The 25,098-nt window shown below is 38.1% G+C and overlaps 2 protein-coding genes across 6 annotated transcripts in view; both read left to right on the top strand.

Annotated features, from left to right (window-relative positions):
- The first annotated feature begins 1,676 nt into the window (after window positions 1-1,676).
- LOC115045564 (syndecan-2-like) lies at window positions 1,677-10,239 on the top strand. 2 transcript variants are annotated; one of them, XM_029505316.1, is made up of 5 exons: window positions 1,677-1,893; window positions 5,781-5,907; window positions 6,652-6,821; window positions 7,142-7,445; window positions 7,707-10,239. In XM_029505316.1, exons 1-5 carry the CDS (start codon window positions 1,837-1,839, stop codon window positions 7,868-7,870), a joined length of 822 nt encoding a protein of 273 aa, XP_029361176.1. In that variant the 5' UTR covers window positions 1,677-1,836; the 3' UTR covers window positions 7,871-10,239. The 2 variants fall into 2 exon arrangements, with proteins under 2 accessions (XP_029361176.1, XP_029361175.1); XM_029505315.1 differs by having other exon boundaries at window positions 6,649-6,821.
- A 1,439-nt stretch (window positions 10,240-11,678) lies between these two features.
- The window catches only part of LOC115044404 (carboxypeptidase Q), a 21,215-nt gene continuing 7,795 nt past the window's right edge, over window positions 11,679-25,098 (top strand). For 2 of the 4 annotated variants that reach the window (XM_029503361.1, XM_029503360.1), the window contains exons 1-10: window positions 11,679-11,763; window positions 12,273-12,423; window positions 14,802-15,017; window positions 15,094-15,252; window positions 15,350-15,557; window positions 16,124-16,331; window positions 20,047-20,158; window positions 20,709-20,800; window positions 21,330-21,425; window positions 21,906-22,011. In XM_029503361.1, coding sequence (XP_029359221.1) covers window positions 12,273-12,423; window positions 14,802-15,017; window positions 15,094-15,252; window positions 15,350-15,557; window positions 16,124-16,331; window positions 20,047-20,158; window positions 20,709-20,800; window positions 21,330-21,425; window positions 21,906-22,011 — 1,348 coding nt within the window. In that variant the 5' untranslated portion in view covers window positions 11,679-11,763. The remainder of the gene's footprint in view (window positions 11,764-12,272; window positions 12,424-14,801; window positions 15,018-15,093; window positions 15,253-15,349; window positions 15,558-16,123; window positions 16,332-20,046; window positions 20,159-20,708; window positions 20,801-21,329; window positions 21,426-21,905; window positions 22,012-25,098) is intronic. The other 2 variants (XM_029503363.1, XM_029503362.1) reach the window with 2 other exon arrangements.

The following is a 25,098-nucleotide window of genomic DNA, read 5'->3' as shown; positions in this document are numbered from 1 at the left end:
TAATTAAAGGCAACCAGGGCACCTCTGGTCAAAAATAAAAAGTCTTCATACCAAAAAATACATTTTACAAAATATTTATTTTTCTTTATTATTATTATTTAATTTAGGCTAGATTTTAGTGCATTTTGTGTCGCGCTTCTGTGTCTTCACCATTTTGTCGCACTAGAGGGCATCATATGTATAGTTTTAAATGCAGTTCAATGTCTGGCATTAACAGACACAGCAGTCAGCCTTAAAGTTTAAATGACTACCACATGTGAATGTTAAAACTAATGATCTGTTCATAAGTTAACCTATAGCCTGTAAATTGAACTTTAACATACCAAACTTAACATAACTTTAAAAGATTTGTGTTTTACAATACCAATATATACCATACCAAACTGTACCAATTAATATTTGAGGTAACTATGCTATTTTTTTAAGATAAGTTATTTTAACCTTTACCTGTGTAGTGTGCTGATTGGTATTTGTTTTCTGCCCCCTCTATCAGAGGAGACCACAAAGGTAAATGAATCAGTTCCCTAAAAGGGATCACTGCCATCATTTTCAGAGCAGCATTCATTGCCATATTTGTAAGGTAGATTGAGTTCACCTTCCCCTCATTCATAGAGAGTCTAAAGACTAAAAAAAAGAAGTTTTGCTTGTTTTAGTGACACTGGAGAATTTGGCCATAACTGCCAAACAAATGTACCTTTTGTACCTAGATAACATTTTTGGATATTAAAAAAAAATCTGTCTCCATCACCACTGACGACCATTGTGAGAGATCAAAGAGGCAGTGTGTAAAATTTAAGATAATCCAATTGAATATTGTTTCTGTTTGGTGGAATTTGTGGCATTGCAGCCTGTCCAATGTTACAGCCATACTCTACACCTCTCTGTAGGAAAGTGCAAATAAAAGTCTGTCACAGCTTAGCTCTACCTCCACTCTGCAGCCTTGTACAATTTAGATAAGTGTTACCAGAGGAGATTGTGAGATCCCTTTCAGGATAACCACATTTCATCAGATTTCACTTATCGGGCAGCTAATGAACGGAATACAATCCCACAAAATATAGGAGTCCATTTCATACAGCTCACTTAAAAAAATCCAAAGAAATGGCTAATTGACAACCAAATTTGTCAGCACTAGTCCCTGAATCCCCTGTTGTACATTGTTTACGTGTTTATTTGATGTGAAATTTGTTGTTAATATGAACACTTGCCTTACCTTGTCTGATTGGGGGACGTGTATACATGCTGATGCTGCTGAGGGGTAATGGCAGTGTGTGTACCTGTATTGTAACTCTAACACTGATTTGCTTTCATCGTAATTATTGCTTTTCTACCAGGTTATATTGCCATGCTCCTTCTGGAGTCAATGGAAACTAGCCGTTTAGGTATAATTGGGGTGCATTTACATTTTATTTAAAAATGTTCATTAATGTACATTGTCTCTCTCCAACAAATAAAGGTAATATTAATAAAGACACTTAGTTACCACCCGTGGCAGAACAGATGAGCTATCGTTAAATTAGGATGGAGTAGGATGGTGGAGGAACCGATTATAGTGCGTCCGTGTGTGTTTCTGTCTATTTCTGTCTGCTGAGAGTCGCCCACAGCCTCTTGCCTCCTTCAGCAACGTCACGCCGTGCTGACGTCATCGCGGAGCCACGCTGTACGGCCAGTCCAAACAACTTTTCCAAAGCAGTTCAACATCCCACCGCGTCCCGGAGCCGTTCGCTGAAGACCAAAACCAGACAGGAATCAGCTGAAACACATTACCTATTATTTCAAGACACACATTTCAGTTTTTTTCTTTCCGACAACTGCCGTCTAACTTAGGAAGTTAAGATGAGAAGTCTGTGGTTGTTCCTCATCGGGTTGGCGACCGGGATCACCGGTGAAAAAGTAAGCATCCTTTTGTTTCGATTTTTGTTTTAAATGTGAAGTAGTTGACGGTAATGTGAAAAACTGATCGTCATTTGACTGGAAAACGAAAGATGTTGAGTTTTCTTTAAGGCGGTTCAGGCAACAGTTAGCCGTTAAGAAACGTTCAAAAGACGCACGCCACCTTAACGTCTAATTGTGTTCAGGTGATTCAGTTTCCTTTTCAGGTTTCACCCAAAATCAACATGAAATTAAGTTAAGCACCCAACACGGCTTGAGTTTCTTTATTTCAAGGACGCGTTTTAGATAATTGGTCCAAGCAGCAGGTTTTAAAATCTGTGATTAAAATGGTCTGCGTTTGGATCAGCCAGGTCGTTTTAAAGCAAATAGGATCGACCAAGAAGATGCACTGTTTACACAAAAGGTGTGTTTCATGCAGTAACTTGAGGTTTGCTGATACTTAGTGTCACACTGTGTGTTTAAAACCCATTCCAGGCGTCCAGTTGGTGTCAAGTTCAGTCAGAGCCAAAGATCCATCTCTCAGCTCTGACATTTAAACCAAAACCTCCAGACCTGGCCCGGGTTTCTCTCACAACCACTGTTTAAATGTCAGTGTTTTCTAATTGAAATTGGAGTGTCACGCACACGTGTTTGTGTGTGTGTATATACACACACTGTCTGTCTTCCACCCTCTTTTCGTCTGTGTATAAAACTGGAAATGACAGGCTAAACCAGAGCTCTGAACAATGTCAAAATATTTGGCAGGGGGGAACAAAAATTTCCTTGCTGATTGATTTATTGACCGTAAAATTTCCAAATGACATGCAGGGAGCTATGACACCTCTCCATGGATAATTGATTTTTAAGATTTGTGATCTGTATATTGAGAAATGGATGTTTGTGGATGTTTTGTAGCGGGAACCGAGGAGCAAGCGCACACTGGCTTAATACTCACTTCATACCTCTAATACATGCACTTTGATCTGAAATTGCTGGGTGTGACCGATTGCATCATATATCCAAACTGTCTCTTTCTCTGATTATGACAGTTGGATAAAGAATTGGGCCTTAGTCAGTAAGCCATGTTACTGTCATATGACAAATGACAGTACAAAGAAGCCTTCTGCCCATGACAGTTTGTGAGCTACTAGTTGTGTCATTTTCTGCATGGATGACTCACAGTGAGTCCCACTGGGCTAGTCCAGGCAAGCTGAAAACTACGTGGGACACATCCGTTCAACCAGAAAAGGCAAAAGGAAGAGCGCAACACCAGCTTTCATTATTATTCATGATTATTTTCAGTGTTTCTGAACTTATGACAGGAAGACCAAATTACAAATGTATGGTAAATAAATTATTCAGAGGGGCTCCACATTCTCTGTTCAGCAGCACAGTGTTAGTCACAATATATTAGTGCTGTCGAAATGAAAGGAGGATTGGATCATCTGATTGGCCTCTGTGATGTTTCACTTTTTCTTGCATTTTTTTTAATTTCAATTTTCAACTTTTAATTTTTGTCTTTCAGTCTCAGCATTTCTTTAGGGATTTTCACACCATTGTCAAAGTTAGACCTCAAGAGCTTTGGAAAAAGTGCTGACTAAGATTTTATATGGGGAAATGCCAGTCAAGACCAAACTAGATGCAATTTTCTGTTTGAATTTGGAGAAATTGTTTCTCCACGGTCCTAAAAAATCATGTCCACACCTTTCTTTGTTTTATATATCGTCTACCCCCCTCCCCACAAATTTGGTTTCCTGTTTTGAAATTGACAAGTAATTTTGCCTTTGATGGACTTGTAGACAGTAACTGCTCTTAAAAGACTACATCTAGACTTCATTGCCTTCATCCACAAACATCCACCCTCCTGAACACAGGGTTGTGTGATGCTGCTGCTGTGCAGATGGTGATGACAGGTTTCTGTGTGTTTTGGCTGTTACACAACCTCACTTTTTAGCCAACTGCATTGACTTCCATTTCATAATGTTTGAGATTAATAATTGTCAGCACATAATTAAAAAAGTGTGTGTGTGTGTGATCAGTTAGACAATAAGCAAATGAGACTTTAGTAATTTTGATATACAATAATTTAAGTCAATTATCCAGCAAACATCCATCCGTTCAACAGCACCTGAGGTCACAGAGTGTCTTATTTGTGGTCTTACTTTGTTGTGGTTAAAAATTAATTGTGTCCATTTTTAGTGTGTACATGGCGTTTCTCCTTTACTAGAACAAATTAGTCAATGTAGACTTGAGGATAAACAGCTTTCTTTTTAACTTTAATCTCTCTTAATTAAAAAATTTTATGTGGTAGGTGGACATCACACTTGCATTTCTGGTTGAGTGTGTCTGTGTGTTTCTCTCAGTGTGTGTATTTAATTTTGACAGCATCTGCTTTTGTAATCCTTGGCTGAAAATAGCAGGAATGCGAGAACCATGTCTGTTATTTCAGTCAGTCTTGGTATTATGAGACCTTACTGTCCTTTGAAAAATGATGTAGATTTTCTGTTTGGCCTGGTTTCCCACAGTGTAAACATCTGTTTTGTCTCATAATTTTGTCCCTCTATATTTCTTGTTACGTTGTTACATTGCCACTCTGAGAAACTTAAGAGATCATAAGCATTGTAATTGAAAATAAGCTAAAGAGTTTGTCTTCAATCTTGATCTAGTTTGATAAGATAAAAATAGGCCTAATAGATGCTTGCTTATGTAATTTTTTTTTTTTTTTTTTGACTAAGTAATTGATTAGAGAATGAAACACTTCTGAATCCAGGCTTGTTTTACTGTAATTATGCCCTTTGCCAATGTAGAAACACTGGCTCTACATTCAGTAGCCTTATTGCTTACTAACTGATTTTGTTTGTAGTGTTACAGTTACAGTTTTGCCTCTAGATAAGTATGGGTTTGTTGCCAAATGAAAATTTGCATCGGCATGAGAAAACTTGCATTTTAAGAATTCATTTATACTTTTCACATGAATTAAAATGTGAATTTTTATTGCTGTAGAAGACAAAACGCTAAACTTTGTCACACACCTCCTCTCACACCTGTTTAACCAGAAAGACGCTGTACTGTCCCTGTCATTCCTTCCTTTTCCTTAGGCTCCCTCCTTTCTCCCTCACAGCACCTGTGTTAGTGGAGGCATAGTATACATACCAGACATACTTCAGGTCTCAATGGGCCATATTCATCCACTGCTGTGTGTATGTCGCTGTCTGTGTGTTAATACCAACATCTGCAGAGCCATTCCTCTTTTTTAAACTTCAGTCATTATCAGATTTCTTCATTAGCATGTCTCTAGTCTGCCTGAGTTTGTTACCTTCTGTCTGAAATTATCTGGTGTCTGCTTGTATACAGACAAGACTTTATATGAAGAGAGACACAAGTGCTCGGCTTTCATCACACTCCTTTGGTGACTGACTGATTGATGGGAATATATTAAATAATTTTTCCACATGTATGTCTGCATCAGATCTGTATAGTGTCTTTTGAAGCTGCTCTATCTATTCCTAATACACAGACACCCACACACACATACAACACTGATCTCTGCTGTCTGGCTCTGTGAAGCTTCACAAATTACTGCCACAACACATGAAAGGAACAAAAAACCAGCCTCGATCTACTGTGCATGCTACAGTATAGATTAAATACACACAGTGGTTAAAATTCCAGCCAACAGTGAATACTATATGCTACATATTTGTCCAGCATAGGCCATTGGTTGTGAGAAGTATTGTCTTACCACAGGACTGTAGAGATGTTCACATGTTTTCAATTAGAGGGAAGGAATTTTGCATGTGTGAATGAATTGGATTTGTCTCCCTCCCACCTTTTTGTTTTTGGTATTATTTCTATCAGGCTACTATCATAATAAATAAATAATTTGGCTGTATTTCCCCCTCCCCAAGCTTTTGGTCTCCTCCCAATCACCATTTACAACAGATGACCTGTACATAGAGGGCCAAACATCAGGTGACCTCCCTATTGATGATGAAGATGGCAGAGATGGCTCAGGCTCAGGATCTGGAGATTTTGGTACAGTGATTGTTTTTGAACTTCAGCAATGAATTACTTTAAAATGATTATTTGCACTGAATATAGAAATCAGGGTTTCACAAAAGCAATGTATTTTTATGTCATAGAAGGAACGCAAAGATGTGTAGAAATTGTACATTATGGAACTTCATGATTATGACCTCCCTGACACTCAGATAACATGCTGACATGGAAACTACCTTACAAGCAGTCCAAAAGTTTCCCTGATCCGTTATATGCTGTGTCTTCATCTATCTATTCACTCGCACAACAGTGTCAATGAGCAATACATGTCGTAGTTGCAAGTACTTGTAAATTCAGGCATGGAAGTGTCGTCTCTGCGCCAGATGTTTGGCCTGAGGTGATGTGAAGTCAACCAGGTGAGATTTTATTGCAAGCCCACAGATGTCTGATAATTTCTGCCTTTATTGTAAATGACTCACCTTTATGCAACACCGGATAATGTGTTGGAACATTAAGTACCTTTTGAGTATCCAGATTGATCCCAACATAAAGCTTCAATATGGTATGATGCGGTCATGTAAATTCTCACAGATTACATTCCTTGTACATGTAACAAAACTGGTTAATTAAGATCCTCTGAGCACATTTAAGACATCAGCCCAACATTAGGCTGTTGGGTACATGATTAAAAGACAAAACACTTTTTGTTTTACTCAAGTGTATTTTGTGCCAAGTTGGAGAAAAAAAAGTCACTCTTCTTTCTCTCTTTGTTTATAGCAGATAAAGAAGAGTTATACAGACGGTTCCTCAACTTATCTGAGACCACATTCATAGAAGACGTGATTCCAGTTCAGCCAAAGTCAACAGCCTACTCTCCTCAAAACCCATCAACCACAGCAGCAGCAGCACTACCAAGCATATTCCCTGATGGAGATAAAGAGGAAGAAGAGGTAGAACAACCCTTTACTAAAGTTCTTCTCAGTCTAATGTTAGTAATATTGTGTAACATAAAGTTGTTGTGGTGTGTGTGTGTGTGTGTGTGTGTGTGTGTGTGTGTGTGTGTGTGTGTGTGTGTGGGTTTTTTTTTTTGTTTTTTTTTTAATGCAACATGTAAGTCTGTAAAACTGATCTCCAACATCCACATCACACTGTAAATGGTGGTAAATAAAAAATTTCAAACTACATTAGCTTCACACATTAGGGCTCTTACACCACATTTTCCTTCCAATGCTTTCTGCTTTTAATTTCATTTATATTTTGTTTTCACCAGCCAAGTATTGGCCCAACAGACGACTGGATTGTAAAGACAACCATCCCTAGTTCCACCAGCATGCCTCCTAGCAAGACCACCACAGTCGGATTCAGTAGCGATGTCAGTGTAACCAAAGATACCAGTGAGGACACCACTCTGGATAAGTTGGGTGTCTCAACATCTAAAGATAAAGAAATGGTTTTGGCTGAAGAGAATTTTGGCAATGCTGCTGAAGCAAATGGTCAAGGAAGGATATATGAGATGGACTCTCCTAAAGAGGTATCCTCGGAGAATTTATGGAAGAGGACAGAAGTTCTGGCAGGTAAGAACTAATTTCCATAAATCACTTTTAGAATATCAAGATTAAGATGGATTATTAGACCCATTTGATCTATTAATTCTTATACTTTTAAAGTTAATTGCCCTTTTTAAAGTACTTTTTAGAGTGTTGTTCAGTGTTGGTCATAATTTTGCCAAAAATTTCAACACTGAACATGCAAAAAATAAATAATAATAATAATAATAATAATAATTTTATATATAACATTTAAAATTATTAACTATTCCCTTATGTCTTCTGTAGCTGTGATAGCTTGTGGAGTAATTGGATTCCTCTGTGCCGTTTTCCTCCTCCTCCTCCTTGGCTACCGCATGAAGAAGAAGGATGAAGGTAGCTACGAGCTTGGAGACACCAAACTTTCATCAACAGCCTATCACAAAGCACCTACCAAAGAATTTTACGCCTGAACAAAAAAAAAATTGTGACTTTGAGTGGAATCTGTCATTTGCCAGTCAAGGCTGAGAATGGATCTATAAACAGCTGAAGATGATTCCATTTGTTGAAGTTTGCTCTTCTTCAGTGCTCCTTAGATCTTTTTCTTTAATCTTTCCTATGCTGCTCCATCCTTTTTATGTTTTTCTCCATTTAATGTTCCTTTTTTGTGAAGAAGAGGTCATCAGAGACCAAATAAGACTATTTCAACACTCTTATTACCCCATCCTGAGGGGGGAACTTTGAATACACATCCTAAATTTGGATAAAGAATAGATTCTTTTATTCAAATTTAGTTCCATTATAGTCCAGGAAAATAATCAAATTTTAAGTGATGATAACATAGTGCCTTTAAACCCATATTACTTCTTAAAGGTAACCACACAGGGCTGGACTTGGTTTTGCACTATATACAACTCAAATGTTCCCTCTAGTAGAGCTAAATATTGCCAACACAACAGCATGAGGAAGGAATGCCGTGAAATGAAACAGCTACATGTGGGAAGAATCATCACATGCTGTTTCCTTTACATCATATACCGTCACATCTCATTTCCTGTCAGACTTAAATTCGATTTTTTTTTTTTTTTTTTTTTTTTTTTGGTCATTCGTAATGAATATGTATATCATTTTGTTGTCCAGTATTGAAACGAGAGATTTTGTTACTCTGGAGGTACATATTTTGGTTTTTTAGTTTCTCTTAGCTTTCACATTTACAGAACTGACCAAAAAAATGTGCCTTATTTGTTGTTCGATATATATATATTTTTTTTTAGTACCTTTTTAATGTATTGCATATTAAGAGAGAATATTTCTGTGAACCATTTTAAAAGAGATTTCAGTCTCTGGGTAGCTCAAAATTCAGCTCAAAATCCCTTACCTTACATCTGTCCGACATCGATAAATTTTTTGCCGTTATTGGTTAGGTGCAGCAAAGCATGGGACAGAATTAACAAGGTTGAGCCAAGGTTAATGACTATAATTCACAAGCCATTGAAGTGACCAATCTCATCTGATAAGAGCCAAAGGACATTCCTGTCTCACTGTCGACTATGCAGCTCTAATGGTGGGTTTGACGTTAAACACACAATTAGAGCATTTATGTTTCAACAGTTCAGTGTCAGTGTTTATTCATGCAACAAGTTTGGAGGCTGAAAATGCAGTCATTTACAGATGTCTAATTCTTAACTATAATAAGTAGTGTAACCCAGTGGGGGTTTTGAACTCCAATGGTTACGATGTTAGTCCAAAGAATCTCAGGTTTTAAACACTAAATTCTCAGTCTTTACCTTAATTAGTCAACCAAAGGAGTATGATGTCTTATAGAGCTTCAGTAAGAATACCATTAACAGCTATGACAACAGGGTGGTGTTCTGACGCCGCCTAATTTTTACTACTTTTAGATTTTAGTGAAAATATTGGGTATTTGAGCTGTGTGTTGACTCTACGATATTTTATCTAACTACCTACTGCTTATTATGGATCAAAGGAGAGTATTTTTCCCGTCAGCCTCTTATTGACATGGCAGAGAAATTTCTTGAAGCGCTATTGATAGTAAACTTGCCATTCACACATACATTCTCATCATAATGACATTGACTATTGATTATTGCTTTTGTTTATTGAGTTTGTTGCTCTCTAGTTTGATAAGATAAGAAATTAAATCGGTGTAGGCAGTTGATTGTCATGGCCATTTTTTCGTAAGGTTTTCCTGTAATTTACTGTTGAAAATGCGCTATTTGTTGGCCACATGATTCTCTAGTGCCTTGCAATTCATTGTCTACATTCACTTGCAGTATTTATGTCATGCTTTGAACTCAGTTGTACAGAACTACATCTGGAATATTTTTGGGTTTGACTGCACAGTGCCACTGTGGTCTGGGAAAATCAAACATTTCTGTTTGCACCATCAGCAGAAATGTCCAACATAACTTTTAGTAAGACATTTGGTCACCACTTGACAATCCATCAGATATGACACACAGTAACCTGTCTATTGGATCTCTGAGTGTTTATGCAATATATTGATGATGCAATAATTTATGTATTAATTTATATTTGCTTAGACAACAGTCCAACTTAATAGGTCAGCGATTAAATTTGGATTGCATGGTAGTCACTCATGGATGAAGCCTCTTTGTACTTACTGCTTAGTTTTTGTGTATATATTTTTTTTTTCTAAGTTGAATATAAGTTGACTTCAACCTCAAGTTAACAAACCACCTACTCATGGTGAGGACCAAAAAAAAAATTACCAAAGTCATGGAGTTTATGGAGGAGGCCTATGTTGCTGAAAAGGTATAGCTTATGCGGTTTACTGATAAATAAAAGATGTGGCTTAATGCAATGTTTTTTTTTTGTTTTTTTTTCTTTCATTTTTCTTGCTTGGGCCATGGGTCGAAATATATTGTACATTCCTTCTTTGCTCTTGTAATTTAGAGAAAACACAAGAAACTTGTGCGACAATAAATGGACCAGACTCAGTGATTACCTTCCTAGCAACAAACTTTCGCCCTGCTCTATGTGCCCTACAGATAATATCCAACTAGGCCAGTGAGCGGTGATAACTATCATGTCTTTGGGGTCATCAGGTGGGAACCTCCTTTCATCTGTGTTTCGTCTAGTTAGGCCCTAAAAACTTATCTAATCAAGACAGATTCACTTAACAGTATGTGTGTTAATGTCCAGCAACTCCCTGTCCCTCTTACATTTTTTAGCAATCATTTCTCCTTTTTGCTCAATGTCACCGACAATCTGAAGTCTTGCTGCTCATTGTAATAATTGTACATATCTACACAGTAATGTGGAAGCTCTTTGTTTTAAAATGTAATTTTACTGTCAGAATTGTGTTTTCACTGTAGAAAAACAAAAGAAAAGTATCAGAACAGACCATATCAGAAACCAAATTCTTCTGCAGGTGTCTCACTGATTCTACAGAGGTTCAATGTGTCACTCAGCTTAAGCTCTGACTTAACCCAGTTTGTAATGAATTTTCCTACTGACCTCAAGAAATAAATGGTAGTAAATGCCAGTAAAATGTAAGTCGGGGGGGGGGAATTATACAAACCACATTGTTAAACCACTTCTTGGGGCCCAATGGTCCGATGTTTTCTACAGCCTGAAGGAAAACACAAATGGCAGAGGAAATGGTGAAACAGTGATTGTTGGTGGAGAAGCAGGAAACACTGGGTTTCTTAAAACTTCTAAAAAAAATGGAAAAGAATAATTAGTTAAGCATGAATCTGATCCTTCTCAGGCTGATTATAGTGAATGCCAATTACTGCGAAGGATTAGTGGTATAGGGTTTGGAGCAGAGGGATGATTTGACAGTGTGGATACAATGCAATCACACTGCTAAATTTTATCTGCTGAGGTAGACAGCCTCTCTCCAATTTTGTTTGCAGACCATTGAAAATGATTAAAGTAAATTTACTTTGTCTAAATATATGACAAGTATCTTTTGCTAGGTCTCAAAACTGGCAGTTATATATCAAATATATGTATGTACATATACAAATAATATAAACATTATAATGCAGCTCAAGTTCAAAATAATAGTACTAAACAAAACTTTGTATTGCTGTCGTCGTTATTACAGTAAACAATACATAATTTCATCCTCGAACTTTCGATCCGTTTTTTAACCATTGTTATATGTCCTCTTTGTTCATATGTTTGTTTAAAGCATTTTTAATCGATACACGATAGCGCTTTTATTGTGAAAACAGAGTAACCGGAGGTGGAGCTTCGTTACGTTGAAACCGCGCGCGCTCGGCAGCTGTTGTTGTCTTCCGGTTGTTCAGCTCGCATCTTCATCTCTCTCACTTCTTCACAAAGTCCGTGTTTCCAGGCGAGCTCGACCTGAAGGGTATGTGTTTGAGTTATTTAAACATATTAATACATGTTTTAGTATAATTGTGACTCTAACATTTTTTCCTCGTCTCCTACAACTGTGTCTCTCTGACGTCAGGTGTCTCATAAAAACAAATAAGTGAAAATATAACACGGAATTATTCCGTGTTATTATTGTAATGTCGAACTCAGGCTGTTTGTTCATTAGTCGTGATTGAAATTTAAGTGGTTACCTTGACTTGTCCCCCATAGTCAGCATGAGATGAAGCTAAGTCTAGTCAAAATGAACCAAATCAGATAGATCCCATATTTTCAAGCCATCTCTGTCAGATTTGCTGCACAGCATTCAGTTTGAATGAAGTTTAGAAATCTTGGTGAACTGCACTTTGTAGAGAAATTCAGATTACCATTTAAAGGGTTTGAATTAGCGATAATGTTGTACCCAATGCAGTGAAATGTGTGTTAATTTGACATTCTTCCATGTGATTCCCTATAATCACACTGATATTTTTCTGTTTTTCACAGATGGCCTCGGAGGGAGGACTGCTCCTCCCCTCCTCCCTGTTCATTTTTCTCTGCATGCTATCCTCCCTGTGTGACTCTCATCCTCACTCTGCTTGGTCATTGAGTTCAAGGGTTGTGGCCAAGGATGCATCCAATAATACTGCAAAGAAAGGTACCCCTGTGATCAGCACATGGATAAATCCATAAATGACATAACCCTATATGTGAAAAATTGGTTTGCCTTTAGTATTTTCTTTAGATATAATGAAAGAGGTCATACAAAAATTAAGTGATTAAAAATACATGCCATACCTCCCTTATAATGTATGCAGGGGTGGACAGTAACAAAGTAAATCTACTTCAGTACAGTTTTTGAGTATCTGTACTTTACTTGAGTATTATTTTGGGGGGTTTACTTTTACTTTCACTTCACTACATTTGGATAAATATTGTACTTTTTACTTCACTACATTTCTATTGATGCTCTCGTTACTCGCTACTTTTGCGCTAGTCTAACATTACTTGTTCATAGTTTTTAATTGTAATTTTTTTACAATGTTCATCCTACCTCAGATTATTTCTCCATAATGATCGGCTCATTCTACATTATACATCATGGCCGTTTCATTACCTTTAACACACACACCTCTTGCATTCAGATGAACATTTGGATGTCTTCTGTAGACATCACTTACAAAACGGTCCAACTCCTCATCACTCACAGCTGAATCTGTGAGTCATTCTGCACACAAAACAAAAAAAAAAACATTCAGGATGAGTAATGTCCTTGTCTGTGTTGCTGTGTCTGAAGCGGTGGAGTGCTTTTCTAAATTTCTCTGTGACCTGACAGCAGCTGGAGGTCTCTCCTCTCTGTGTCTTCTTTCTGATGGAGCTACCAAACTCAGCTGTTTCTGTCAAAGACGTTTTGTATCGGGCTTTAATACAAGCTAGGCTAATGGATGTTAGCATTAGAGCTGACCAGTTAGATTATGTTACAAAATAACTGTGGGTGCTTTGTTCTGTTTTTTCCTCGTCCATATTCTCTGGCCTGATCTGGTCTAGTCTCGTCCGGTATCTGGAGGGGTGCCGTCACCGGTCTAGTTTAGTCTGGTCTGGTCTAGGTCCTATATCTTGCATTAGCCCAGTCCATTACTTGTAACCAAGTCACCAATTAACCTAGCTGTGTTCAGCTGCCCGCACCGGAAATCGAACCCTCTCTCTGGTCCTGTTTATCATCTGCCTACTATCTGCTTTTCCTTGCTGTAGCCCAATCACTGTTCAACAACTGACCATCTGCCACTACTGAGAATCGAACCCGTGACCTCCTTATTGTGCAAATTACCATATACATTTATATCAATTAACCTAGATATGTTCAGGTGCCCACACTGGGAATCAAACCCCCCATTCCATATTCCGGTCCTTACTCTCTCATTCACACGTCCCGTGGCCGCTGCGCAGTGTGACCGGCCTGAGCATTCCCCTTTAAGCAGGTGGCCTTGTGGGTAATGTGTGACGTAGTCAGCACGTAGCCATGTTGTGTTGTGTGTATGCTTGCAGAGAAGCGTATATGTATTTCTCTCCAGAGAATGGTGTGAGAAGTAACACCAGCTGTAGCTTTATAGTCAGCGTGATGAAACTCCTAAAAGTATTGTGTTGTGATGTTGAAGAAAGAAAAGAGCTGAATAAAGTTGGTCCATGTGTTCACCTACTCTGCCTCTCCTCCTCTGAGTGTGCGAAATTAGCCTGGACTGCTAGTTACCACGGTTACCAGCGTCAACGAGTCCAACTAAGGTGAAACGAGACTTAGCTTTATAGCTAGCTACACTAGCATAAGCTGAGCTAGCTAAGCTAAAGTGAGGAGCCACGACTTTAACTCACTAATTGTCTGCTCCATTTTTGCCGTCATCCTGCATCTATGACAAAAAGTACTGCCATAAAAGGAAGCAGAGGAGGAATTAGACATGGAGGACACAGGACAGTCTATTAATCAAGGTGAATAGTAGAGACAGCATCAGGAAGTAACACACAGCACAGCCAGCAGAGACTGGACCCCCAGACCCCCCCGGAGTTTGAGACTGTGTTTATCGTGTCCATATAAAATATGTTTTGTACAGATGAGAGACTGGACCGACCCCCCTCCAGAGAGATTAGAGATTAGACCAGAGATCCTGGATGTTTCCTGCTCCAACACACCTGATTCAAAGGAGTGACTCCTGATCAGACCTCAGCAGAGCTTGATGATCAGGTGTGTTGGAGCAGGAAACGTCATATTTTTTTCTTTTTGATACTTCAGTAATTTTTTTTACTTTTACTTTACTTTTTCTTACGTAATATTTTGGCTAAGCTACTTTTACTTGTATTGGAGTAATATTTGACAAGGAATATCTGTACTTTTACTCAAGTAGTCAAGTTGTGTACTCTGTCCACTTCTGCATTTATAGATCATGTTGGATATAAGTATTTAATCTTAGCTCTTAACACACTTAGTAGATTCTTCTTGAGAAAGAGTTCAGAATGAAACCCTACCTTATTTGTGTGTGTTTCCAGCTTCAGATATCGCAGTGGAGGTAGCAGGCTATGCTGATGTGGCAAAACAGATCATTGACTTGGCTGTATTTGGTGTTGCTCAGAATCGGTCTTACAGACGGCTGGCTGACTTTACAGACACTATAGGGAACCGTGTCAGTGGATCACACAACTTAGAGATGGCTATTAAATACATGTACAATGCTATGACGCAGGATGGGTTGGATGTCCATCTGGGTGAGTATGCCTCATCATCTGCCTCACTTGATACAAATTATTAGAAATGAAGATATTCTCTTCTGAATGTAAGTAGTATGTTGTCCTTGCATCCCCTTGTGTGTTTTTTTTACTCCAGAGCCTGTCAAAATCCCACACTGGGTAAGAGGGAAGGAGAGTGCGGAAATGCTTGTGCCAAGGGTTAAAAGTCTGGCTATATTGGGACTGGGTAGCAGTGTTGGAACATCACCTGAAGGTAAATGTCATTACTATGCAAAAACATGTTTATGATGAAAAACCGCTATCTGTCTGCCTCTCCTTCTCACTCCTTGTTGTGCCTGTTATCTTTACAGGTATTAAGGCAGAAGTGTTGGTCGTTCGGTCTTTCGAGGAACTGAAACAGAGAAGCAGCGAAGCTGTAGGAAAGATTGTGGTCTTTAACCAGCCATTTGTCAGCTATGGGGAGACAGTGGCTTACCGCGCTTTTGGTGCTTCTGTGGCAGCTAAAGTGGGAGCTGTGGCCACACTTATTCGATCTATCACACCATTCTCTATAAACAGGTACCGTAATTTCTGGACTGTAGAGCGCACCTGAATACAAGCTGCACCCACTAAATCTTAAGAGAAAAACTGTTTTGTACATATTCGTCCGCACTTGTGTATAAGCCGCAGGTGTCAGAAATATGGGAGGAAATGGCATATGGCAGGAATTCAGTTACACAGATTCGACAGATCGATCGACTTTAACTTGAAAGCTGCATCATATGCATTGCTTCGTGTGTTTTCCATGATAAGGGTGTGTGCCTGAAGCGCAAAATAAATGACTGATCTGAAGAATTTAGTGTGGGTGCGTTTAATTTAATTCAAACAATTTCATTGGTCCACTGTGACCTTTTCGGTAATTTCGTTGGTCTGATGTGACGCTAAATGTATTGGTGGCATGAAGCTCGTTACCTGTAAAAATCCAGAAATTAGCTGCAGTGTTCAAAGTGTGTGGAAAAAAGTAGTGATTTATAATCTGGAAATTACGGTATTTTTCTATCACTGAAATACACTTCGCCCTCAGATTTTCAGTCAATTAATGAATGTTTACTCAACAGTAATATTTCTCACCTCTACCTCTGTAGTCCCCATACAGGTTGGCAGGACTACGAGGAAGGAGTGAAACGTATCCCTACAGCATGTATCACTGTGGAGGATGCTGAGCTGATGTGGCGTATGGCGCAGAGGGGGCAGAAGATCGTGGTGAGACTCACTATGGAAGCCAAGACTCTCCCGGATGCTGACTCTTTCAACACAGTGGCTGAGATAAGAGGCTGGCAGCACCCTGAGCAGGTAGCCTCCCCACATGCACCTTCTTGCTTGCTTACACACATGCATGTACATGCTTGTCTGACCTCTTTATTGCTGCACCATGAATCAATCTTTTTCCTTAAGTGCAAAGTGTGAATCTGTTGGTTGGACCTTCTAATGACATAGTGTGGGCTCAGAAATGCTGTCATAGTTATTTTTAAGACTCTACAGTGTATCCTCTCTTAACCTTTTTCTATGGCAGCCCACCATGCCAAAATCTTTGCCACCATTGCATTTCTAATCAAGCAGTCAGCTAAAACAACGCCTTTATGACTCACTGGATACTCTGTTTCACACCTCCACCCCAGTATACACGGCACAAAATTCAGGTGGTTAATGGCACTATTAGGCTCTACAGTCTGACACTCTAATCTAGCAAAGGGTGCTAAAGCAGCTCTCACGAAGCTCGACTAAACTGAGCTTACTTACTACATAGTATTTATTCATTTAAATATTTTTTATGGCCTTTTCTGGCTTTAATCAATACGACAGCTTGAAGAGTGACAGGAAATGGGAGCGAGCGAGTGGGGAATAACATGTGACAAATGACACTGGCATAGCCTCCTTTAAATGGGGCACCTGCTCTACCCACTACGACACCAGTATTTAGTTGGATGGAGGGAGATGATGCATCTGTAGAGAAATGCAAGAAATGTGCCAACAAATCCTGCCAACATTAGCATCAAAAAAATAATTTAAACAAAAGCGTGCACAAAAATGTCTGTCTCTTTTTTTTTTTTTGTACTGCTCACCTTGGTTCCATTCACCCCACGCCAAACTTCTTGGTCTACAGGAAACACCAACTCTATCTCTGACTGTTCTCATCTTACTAAATTTGTTTTTCTTTCTGCTTTTCCTTGGTTTGGTTGAACAATGACAGTTTAAAACTCTTTTTGCTGAATTCAGATATTCCCACACAGATTTAGTCCGTCTTTATTTTGTTGCTGTGTTTGTGTGTGATTACATCTTTCCATAGAAGCGCTAGCTGGAAATATTGAGATATCACTTAAAGTCATTCAGTATAGCGTGTGTTTCCATGGGAAAAAAAACACACGCATAAACAAACAATCCACTTGTGGTTTTACAGTTTTCTTGGTTTGAAAAAGCACTAAAAGATTTGAAAAGTCCCTTTTAAAATGATTCTGTGTTAATGAATCCCTAAATGTGGAACGTATACAATTATTTGTCATTAATGTGTGTTACTGAGGTTGCTGCATTTTTTTTTCTCTAATGGCCATTCTAAAAAACTCAAGTAAAATTAAAAGACATCTTTTTATGGTATGAACAGATTAATCATTTGTGAACATGTGGTAACAACCAGGTAAGAACCCATACATATCCAGAAGATAAAACAAAATCACAGCACACAGTGTCTAGCTACACTTTGTGGTAGCAAAGTGCCCCTTAAAAATTATACACTATTGTTCATGCTGTGTGGATGGACCAGAAGGTTTTACGTATTATTAGTGGGATTCTTAGAACCAAGATGCATGCTGCCTACGCACAGATGTGGCTACATAGTTAAAGTCGCTGACAGAGACTGGAGGTCTAATCCCCTCTGCTTAAGGTTATCCTTTGGTTGACTAAGGGGAAAGAAAAGCAGGATCAGCATTTCTTTTTCATGGGGACTCCACCGGTGGGGTTGAACTGACCTGGTGTTTGGGATGAATGGTGCATGTCACTTCATCAAGTTGCTGAGGCCAAATCCTCGCCTACTCCTCTGCATGCCTCAGCAGAAAATCCTGATTTATTAGACCCGGCATATTTCCAGTCTTTATGTTTCTAGTTTTGAGTCCGCCCTTTGCAGCCTCAGATTTCTGATGTTGGTTGTTCAGAAGTGGGACTCAGTGTGGTTGGCTGTTGTAGCTCATCTACTCATCAAGGTTCAAGGTCCTTGGAGTTCTGATACTTTTGTGATCACCACAGTTATAAAAAAAAAAAAGTTATGAACACCTCACTATATTGACATGCTTTTACAAGATACATGCTTGCTGGTAGATAAAGGTTGATAGTGTAGCCTGGAAATTTTCCAAGAACTTTGTGTGCAATCTTTTACACCCTCATAACTTCTTAAAAATATTAGACATGTTTTTTTCAACATTATAAACATCTTGCCATAAATATCTAACCTGATTTTTCACTTTCACTGTGAAGAGCACAAACTAGGTCTCCTTTTGTATTTTTGATAATGCCATTATGTAAACTTTATTTCAGCAGTTCCTACTGTGTGGAAAACAACTGTATAACTGAACATCTGTTGTCTGTAACAAACGATAGTCTCTATTTGTGGAAAAAAGCTGTAGATAACTGAAGAATCAGTCACAATTCTTTGAGTAGGGGAATATCACTGATGTAAGTTCTTACTATTCTGGATTGGGGACCAACAGTTTTGTCTCCTCAGAAAAGGGAAATGAAACACATGGCATGGTTGACATCATTTCTGGCTTTGTGACTTGGGATCTGGCTGGAAGTAGCAAAATGTGGTTTGAGTGTGTGCATGTGTGAGTTCAGAGGTTTATATATATTTGAGGTTTTGTGAGTCATTTCCACAGTTTAGCCTTTCTGGACCTTTCACAGTCAAATCAGTGATGAGTTGCTGGGATTTTCCACCCACTCAACTGAAACTTTTCACAAACATCTCTAAATGTAAATGTAGTAATATTAATTTAATTTGAAATAATTTAATGTAGAAGTTAATATGAAAACCTTCACAAATATTTTATAGGTTGTTTGGTGTAAAAAGTTACTTTAAAAAATTTGCGAGTGATTTCCAACGTTTGGCGCTAAATGTGATGAAACGGTGTTTATTTCAGCACACAGCTTTAAACTATGATGACTTAAATGAAGTTTAGTTGTCTTCACTGTCACTTCACCTGGTGAAAGGCAGCTTGAAGTATACTTTGTAGCTGTAATAGTAAGAGGGATATAGTAAATTAATGTGAAGTCAGTGGGTGAACAAGGATCTTTCTTAGCTTTACTATTATAAGGATTCAATACAATAAAAAAAATAGAGGGTTGAGATAAATGTGCTGTTTTTTTTTTTTTTTTATATGCATGTGTTGATTATTTGTGTGTATCCCATCACTGCTGGTGAACTCAACTGTTGCAAGATCAGAATGTTTCCAATGAATTCCAAAGACTTCTCTGTAAAACTCCTGAAACATACTGTAACCGAGGACCAACCCTTACTTGGAAAACAACGATGTTTGACTTAGAGAAGACATGTCTGGTATTGTCAAAAAAATTCTGTGATTCATACATCTTAGAAAACATACATGTCCGTGAATGTTAGTGTATCTGTTTAAAACATCTAAGTACGACTTTACATACATTTACTACCGAATTTATTTTGACTAAACTTCAAACAGAAAAAAATAAGTTTTGAACAGAAAAGAGTGTATGCGTGGTTTGATAGATTCACTTTAACAAAAGTAGTGTCTTATGGGTCATTGTTCAGATAGGGCTTGAGGAGGTCAGAAAATGTTTTCTGCTTGGGAACAACAGGTCAGGAAAATTCCATTGACAGGAAACTGCAAATTACTCTGAACTGCATGAGTTTGTCTTTCTATCCTGTTTTTCTGTCCTTGCTGATAAAAAAAAAAAAAGATATTTATTTGATCAAAAAAAAAAATCTCCCACTGCATTCTTTCAATTTCTTTCTTTTGTTTACGCCTTGTTTATTTCTCCAATCTGCTAGGTGGTCTTGCTGAGTGGTCATTTGGACAGTTGGGATGTGGGCCAGGGTGCAATGGACGATGGTGGTGGAGCCATGATTTCCTGGGAGGCCCTGTCACTCATCAAGGATTTAGGTAAGAGATAGACATACCATACAAGCAAACACATTTACAGTTAAAGACAATGTGAAGAGGTACTTCTACAGAAAGAAACATGTACATAGTATAGAAATACAGAGAAGTATGTAGACTGAAACATGCCTTCTTAGGCCTGTAAACAAATTCAAGTACCTGATTTAGTTTATTATTTAAGTAACTAACTTGGCCCATAGAGCTTGAGTGGTCTTAATAAATGAAAGACCAAGCTAAAACTCTATTGAGGCTGTAGAAAACTAAAGTAATATTTCATGAAAGGGAGAACAGTTATGCTGCTGCTTCAGTTATCTCCTAAAGTCAATTTGCAAATCAGTTCGTTCAGACTGTAAGTAGGTTGAGGGAATTATGTGCTGTTAGACAAAGTCCAGAAAGTTAGTGTGGATAACACTCCCTTTGTGGGACAATAAAATTTATCTGATCATCACAACATATTTTATCGAAAATAAATCCAATGATTGGAGCCATTGTCTCTGTTTTCTGTGGTTTACCTACATTGCTGTGTTCATTTGCCTCACTCATCTGTGTTCAGGTTTGCGTCCAAGGAGAACCATGCGAACAGTGCTATGGACAGCTGAAGAGCAGGGTGGAGTTGGAGCTCAGCAATACTACAATCTACACAAGGTACTGCTTCATTTACTGCAGCACCTAACATAACACAACTGAACCAAATATTCTTCCTGCTTTTTAGAAGTAAGCAGAGCTGAACCACATCGTGAAAATACAGACTACAGAAGTGTACCGAGTACCCTTTCAGTGAACTAGCGAGGCCTTGGCTTGCTACTAAGTTTTTCTCTTTGCAAAGGAAATGAACAGTAATCTACAATCTTACAGTTTCCTTCTTCAGAGCTTAGCCCATCAGGCCTTGACCCATAGGAACTCCACCTTAAAGAACAGAGTTACAAGGTTGTTAGTTTTGTCGGCCCTAAGTTTGATTTACTGTATAATTAGAATGGCCTCGGTCAGGTAAAGCAGCTGCACTAGCAACTCATAGTGGTTATTTGAGTGTGTATACCCTGATTTGAAAGTACCTGTGTAACTTAACTTTACTACATGAAGACCATTTGTTTGTTCAGATTTCTGCCGTTTGAGGTTTGTATTGGCTTCTCCAGTCTTCTGTTTACTCTTTCCTCTATGTCCTATCTCCACCCAGGTGAATTTGTCCAACTTTGACCTTGTCATGGAGTCAGACTTGGGGACATTCACCCCAATGGCTCTGCAATTTACTGGCAGTGACGCGGCACGACAGGTGGGATTTCTGGGAACATTATTGATCACATCTTAGTGTTAATACCGAATGTGCTCAACTCCTTAATCCACATTCTCAACTAAAAATAAGTGCACTTGGTATTGTCCCAATGTTTCTGCCACAGCAGAAAATCTGGGCTTCAGCACAGAATCACTTTTCTTTCATGTGAATGAGTCAGTGTAACATTGCTTTATATCCTGAATGACAATGGCCATTTGGTGCCAGAATCAGACATGACAATGTGTCAAGCTTTGTTGTATCTTCTCTCCACTGCCTTTATTTAACCTTTTAATCTTGAACTTTAAATATACTGATTAAATCTACATATTGATGTCTTTTTAATATTATATTTCAAAGAATTTGTTTGCTGATTATTAATGTTGTCTCTATTTTTAGACTCACTTTATTTTTGCTAAGCACATTTAGGCAACTGATGTATACAACTGCATACAAATAGATTTGCATTGTCTTTATCACCAGGTTATGGAAGAAGTGGTCAAATTGTTGGCTCCCATTAATACGACCAAGCTGGAGACACATGGAGAAGGGACAGACATTTCCCCGTGGATGCAGGCAGGAGTACCAGGTAAGATAAATCTGTCTGTAATCTATATAAAAGCACACTGAAAGTTGACATTCTAAAAGTATTATGAAAAATTTCCAATTTATAAGCACAAACTAGAAATGGCTTTCTGTTTCTAGTGTTAATGAGCTCAATTTGCTTCTCTGAAAGTACTGTATGCACAGAATCACATCTTTAGCAATCAAATATGAGCACAGTGTAGGGAAGCTAAGGGAGATGTCTACTTTCATTATTACATTCAAAATGTATGAATTGAAACTTAAAGATGTTAAGTGGAATGTGAAGACATCCAAAGTAAAGCGGAATCTCAAAAACATACAGCTGACTTCATGTAAATTAAAATTAAATATAAACAGAATTAATAGAGTAAAATCTCTATATTTGTATTGCCATTATATTTGTTCCTGTTGAGAGAAAAAAAAAAAAGCTGCTGTTAAATTGACTCTTTGAAGTAGCTGCATTAACATTCACACATTAAATTCTCAGACACCTGAGAATGCCCTGGCAGGTCACTCCCTAGACTGCATACAAATTAAGATCAGTCCATATTGCAGTTGCACAGGCCATTTGCTGCATGTCAACCCCTCTGTCTTACCCAAACTTTCCTGTCACTATAAATACTCTTCTTACTGTCTCAAGTTCGTATGAGTGAAATGACATTTTATCCATTTCACAGTCATACATTTTTGTATCACCGTTAAAGACTTAACTATTGCAACTAGCACCATTTCAGTCAGACAAAAGTCATTGATTAGCTCATTACTTATTCACATACACAGAGCTCCACTGAACTGATTATACTATAATAATCCATGATTTAAACACTTTTTTTCAATTATCAGTCTTTGGTCATCCTCAAATGATTCTATATAGCAAGTTTTCCCAAACAAAAAAAAAAAACAACTTGACAGTGAAAACAGTGGCAGGCCATTCTAAACCCTTCACTTCATAAACCACCTTAGAAAAGCTGCCCAGACAAAAGAAATAGTAAATGTATCATTGCTGATTATTTTTCGGTGACTATTTTTCTTATTTTTCATTCATTTTTTCCACTTAGTTGAAAGAACGTGAGTGGGCAAAAGGGATTAGCATTGGAAAAGGATTGATATCTATGTACATTTTTAAAATCAACAAAAGCCAAGATATTTATTTAATGTATGTCTTCCAGTGTGGCCTCCTTAAATTGACCTCTGAGAGCCATTTTGTTTTTACTAGCTCATGAGACACTCAGTTATATTAATCAAACCTAGTAATTACAGGTGTTAGGTAAAACTGGTAGAGAAAGAGGGAGAACATAGAGATATAATGGATTGGGAAGCTTGTCTGTTTTCATGTTTAAAATGTAAAAGCTCAGCCTGGTCTTCAGTTCCTGGAGCACTTTTAAATCTGTGCACATGCTCCATGAGTTTTAGCTGATCAGAGTTCATCTTCCAGCTGGGCGTTCACTTGTTTTCCAACCTGATTTACAGAGGCGTTCATGTCCTTGTCATTCTTCGCATTGCATCCTCCTCCAACATTCTTTTATATAATAAGAGATTAATTACTCTTATCCAGGATTCCAATGACTATATTTCTTAAGTGAAACTGTTAAATTTAGAACATGCATGAGTACTTGTTTTTATCAGTTTTGAGTAGTCAATTCTCTGCTTACTCTACCCTGGGTAAGTCTAAAATGAAAAAGCAATTAATAACAAATAAAGTAGAAAAAGCTGCACAAAATCTATGTAAATTACTGAAAGTTTTTTTTTATTATCACAACATATATACCAAGTTGTATGTGGTGTTTCTTAATATAAAAAGACAAATAAAATGCTGTCTGTAGATATCTTGTTGAATAATGAAAAGCATACAATAGGGTCCTGCTTTACAAAGCCTACTGAGGGTTTACCTGTACACACTGAAATTTTCAGTTTTCATGCAGGCTTGCTCAGCCCTGGGGGTCTTCACACAAAACACATGGACGTGGAAATTTCTTTCCACTTTTAGTCCAATGGTATGGACACAAAAGACGGCATGTGTCTTTTTTGGTATGTATGAAAGATTTCCTTGGCGGGTTCATGATGATTTTACAGGATGTACATATCCTGTACATCACAATCCCATCTTTAGTATTGACGGTTTAAAAAACAAAAAGTTGAGATTTTTGGTCCTAACATTTCTCCACTATTGACTAGTTATAGTAGAAGTGAAATTGCATTGTGCGCAGAAACACACTGTGTTATAACGTGTAGAAAGAGGAACTCAAAACTTCTAACATTTGAACCTTCAGCCAGAAAGACCTCAAATGTATCTGATCCTAATACAATGAACAGAGAAGCCACTCAACTACTCAAATACAGTCTTGTCTTTAAAAAGCAATTTCAGTGGAGCAACTGAAGGTTTGGTGTCTTGCTCAAGGACACTTTCGAATGCAGTTGGGTTTTGTTTTTTTTCCTCTGTTCTGGTGATCCAGGGATATTAAGACTTGTTTCTGCAGTATGAATTGGACAGAGTAAAGGGAAGAAACCATTATGAAAAACTTACACTAGTTAAAGTTGTACAAAGGTACGTGTACCTTATAACTGCTAATGCTGTTCCATAAGGCTTGTTTTACACCATAGCGTTCTTATTTCTTCCATTCACTAATCATTCATTCACCAACCCCTCTCCATGAAGAGAGATAGAAAGAGGTGAAAATACACAAGATACAGCGGTTAATTCACAGTGACAAGAGTCCTCAGAGTCGCAGTGAATCCATGAACCAGTTTAGACTAGCTGCTTTCAGAAGGGCCTTCCTCCTCATCTGTAAGGCTGATGCGGGGTCTCTTTGATGGTCTCTTTACTATTGTTGGTTGTAGGAACAACAGGGGACTGTCCAGTGGGAAGGTGAGGGTGCAAACACCACAGTCTTTGCTGGGCACTCGGGCCTGAGTAGCTTTAAAGACAGAGAAATAATTATGGCAATTGTATTGATAGTTGCAATATGAATGGGTGCGGTTAAAATTAAGGTAAGTGAAACCAACATTAAATTTTTATGTCTGACAGGTTGGACCACAAACCTGTGCTTCGGATGTGATTTTGCAGAGTTTTCATAGATAGCTGAGTGCCAAC

The sequence above is a fragment of the Echeneis naucrates genome, chromosome 6, assembly GCF_900963305.1.
Source record: "Echeneis naucrates chromosome 6, fEcheNa1.1, whole genome shotgun sequence".
Lineage (NCBI taxonomy): Eukaryota > Metazoa > Chordata > Actinopteri > Carangiformes > Echeneidae > Echeneis > Echeneis naucrates.
This window is presented reverse-complemented; position numbering and strand designations above follow the sequence as displayed.

What these genes read in the sequence shown, in the direction of transcription:
- LOC115045564 (XM_029505315.1), top strand. Translation starts at nt 1,837, where the DNA reads ATGAGAAGTCTGTGGTTGTTCCTCATCGGGTTGGCGACCGGGATCACC. An exon ending in CCGGGATCACCGGTGAAAAA is followed by an intron (nt 1,894 to 5,780) that starts GTAAGCATCCTT and finishes CCCCTCCCCAAG; the next exon opens with CTTTTGGTCTCCTCCCAATC. An exon ending in GAGGACAGAAGTTCTGGCAG is followed by an intron (nt 7,446 to 7,706) that starts GTAAGAACTAAT and finishes TGTCTTCTGTAG; the next exon opens with CTGTGATAGCTTGTGGAGTA.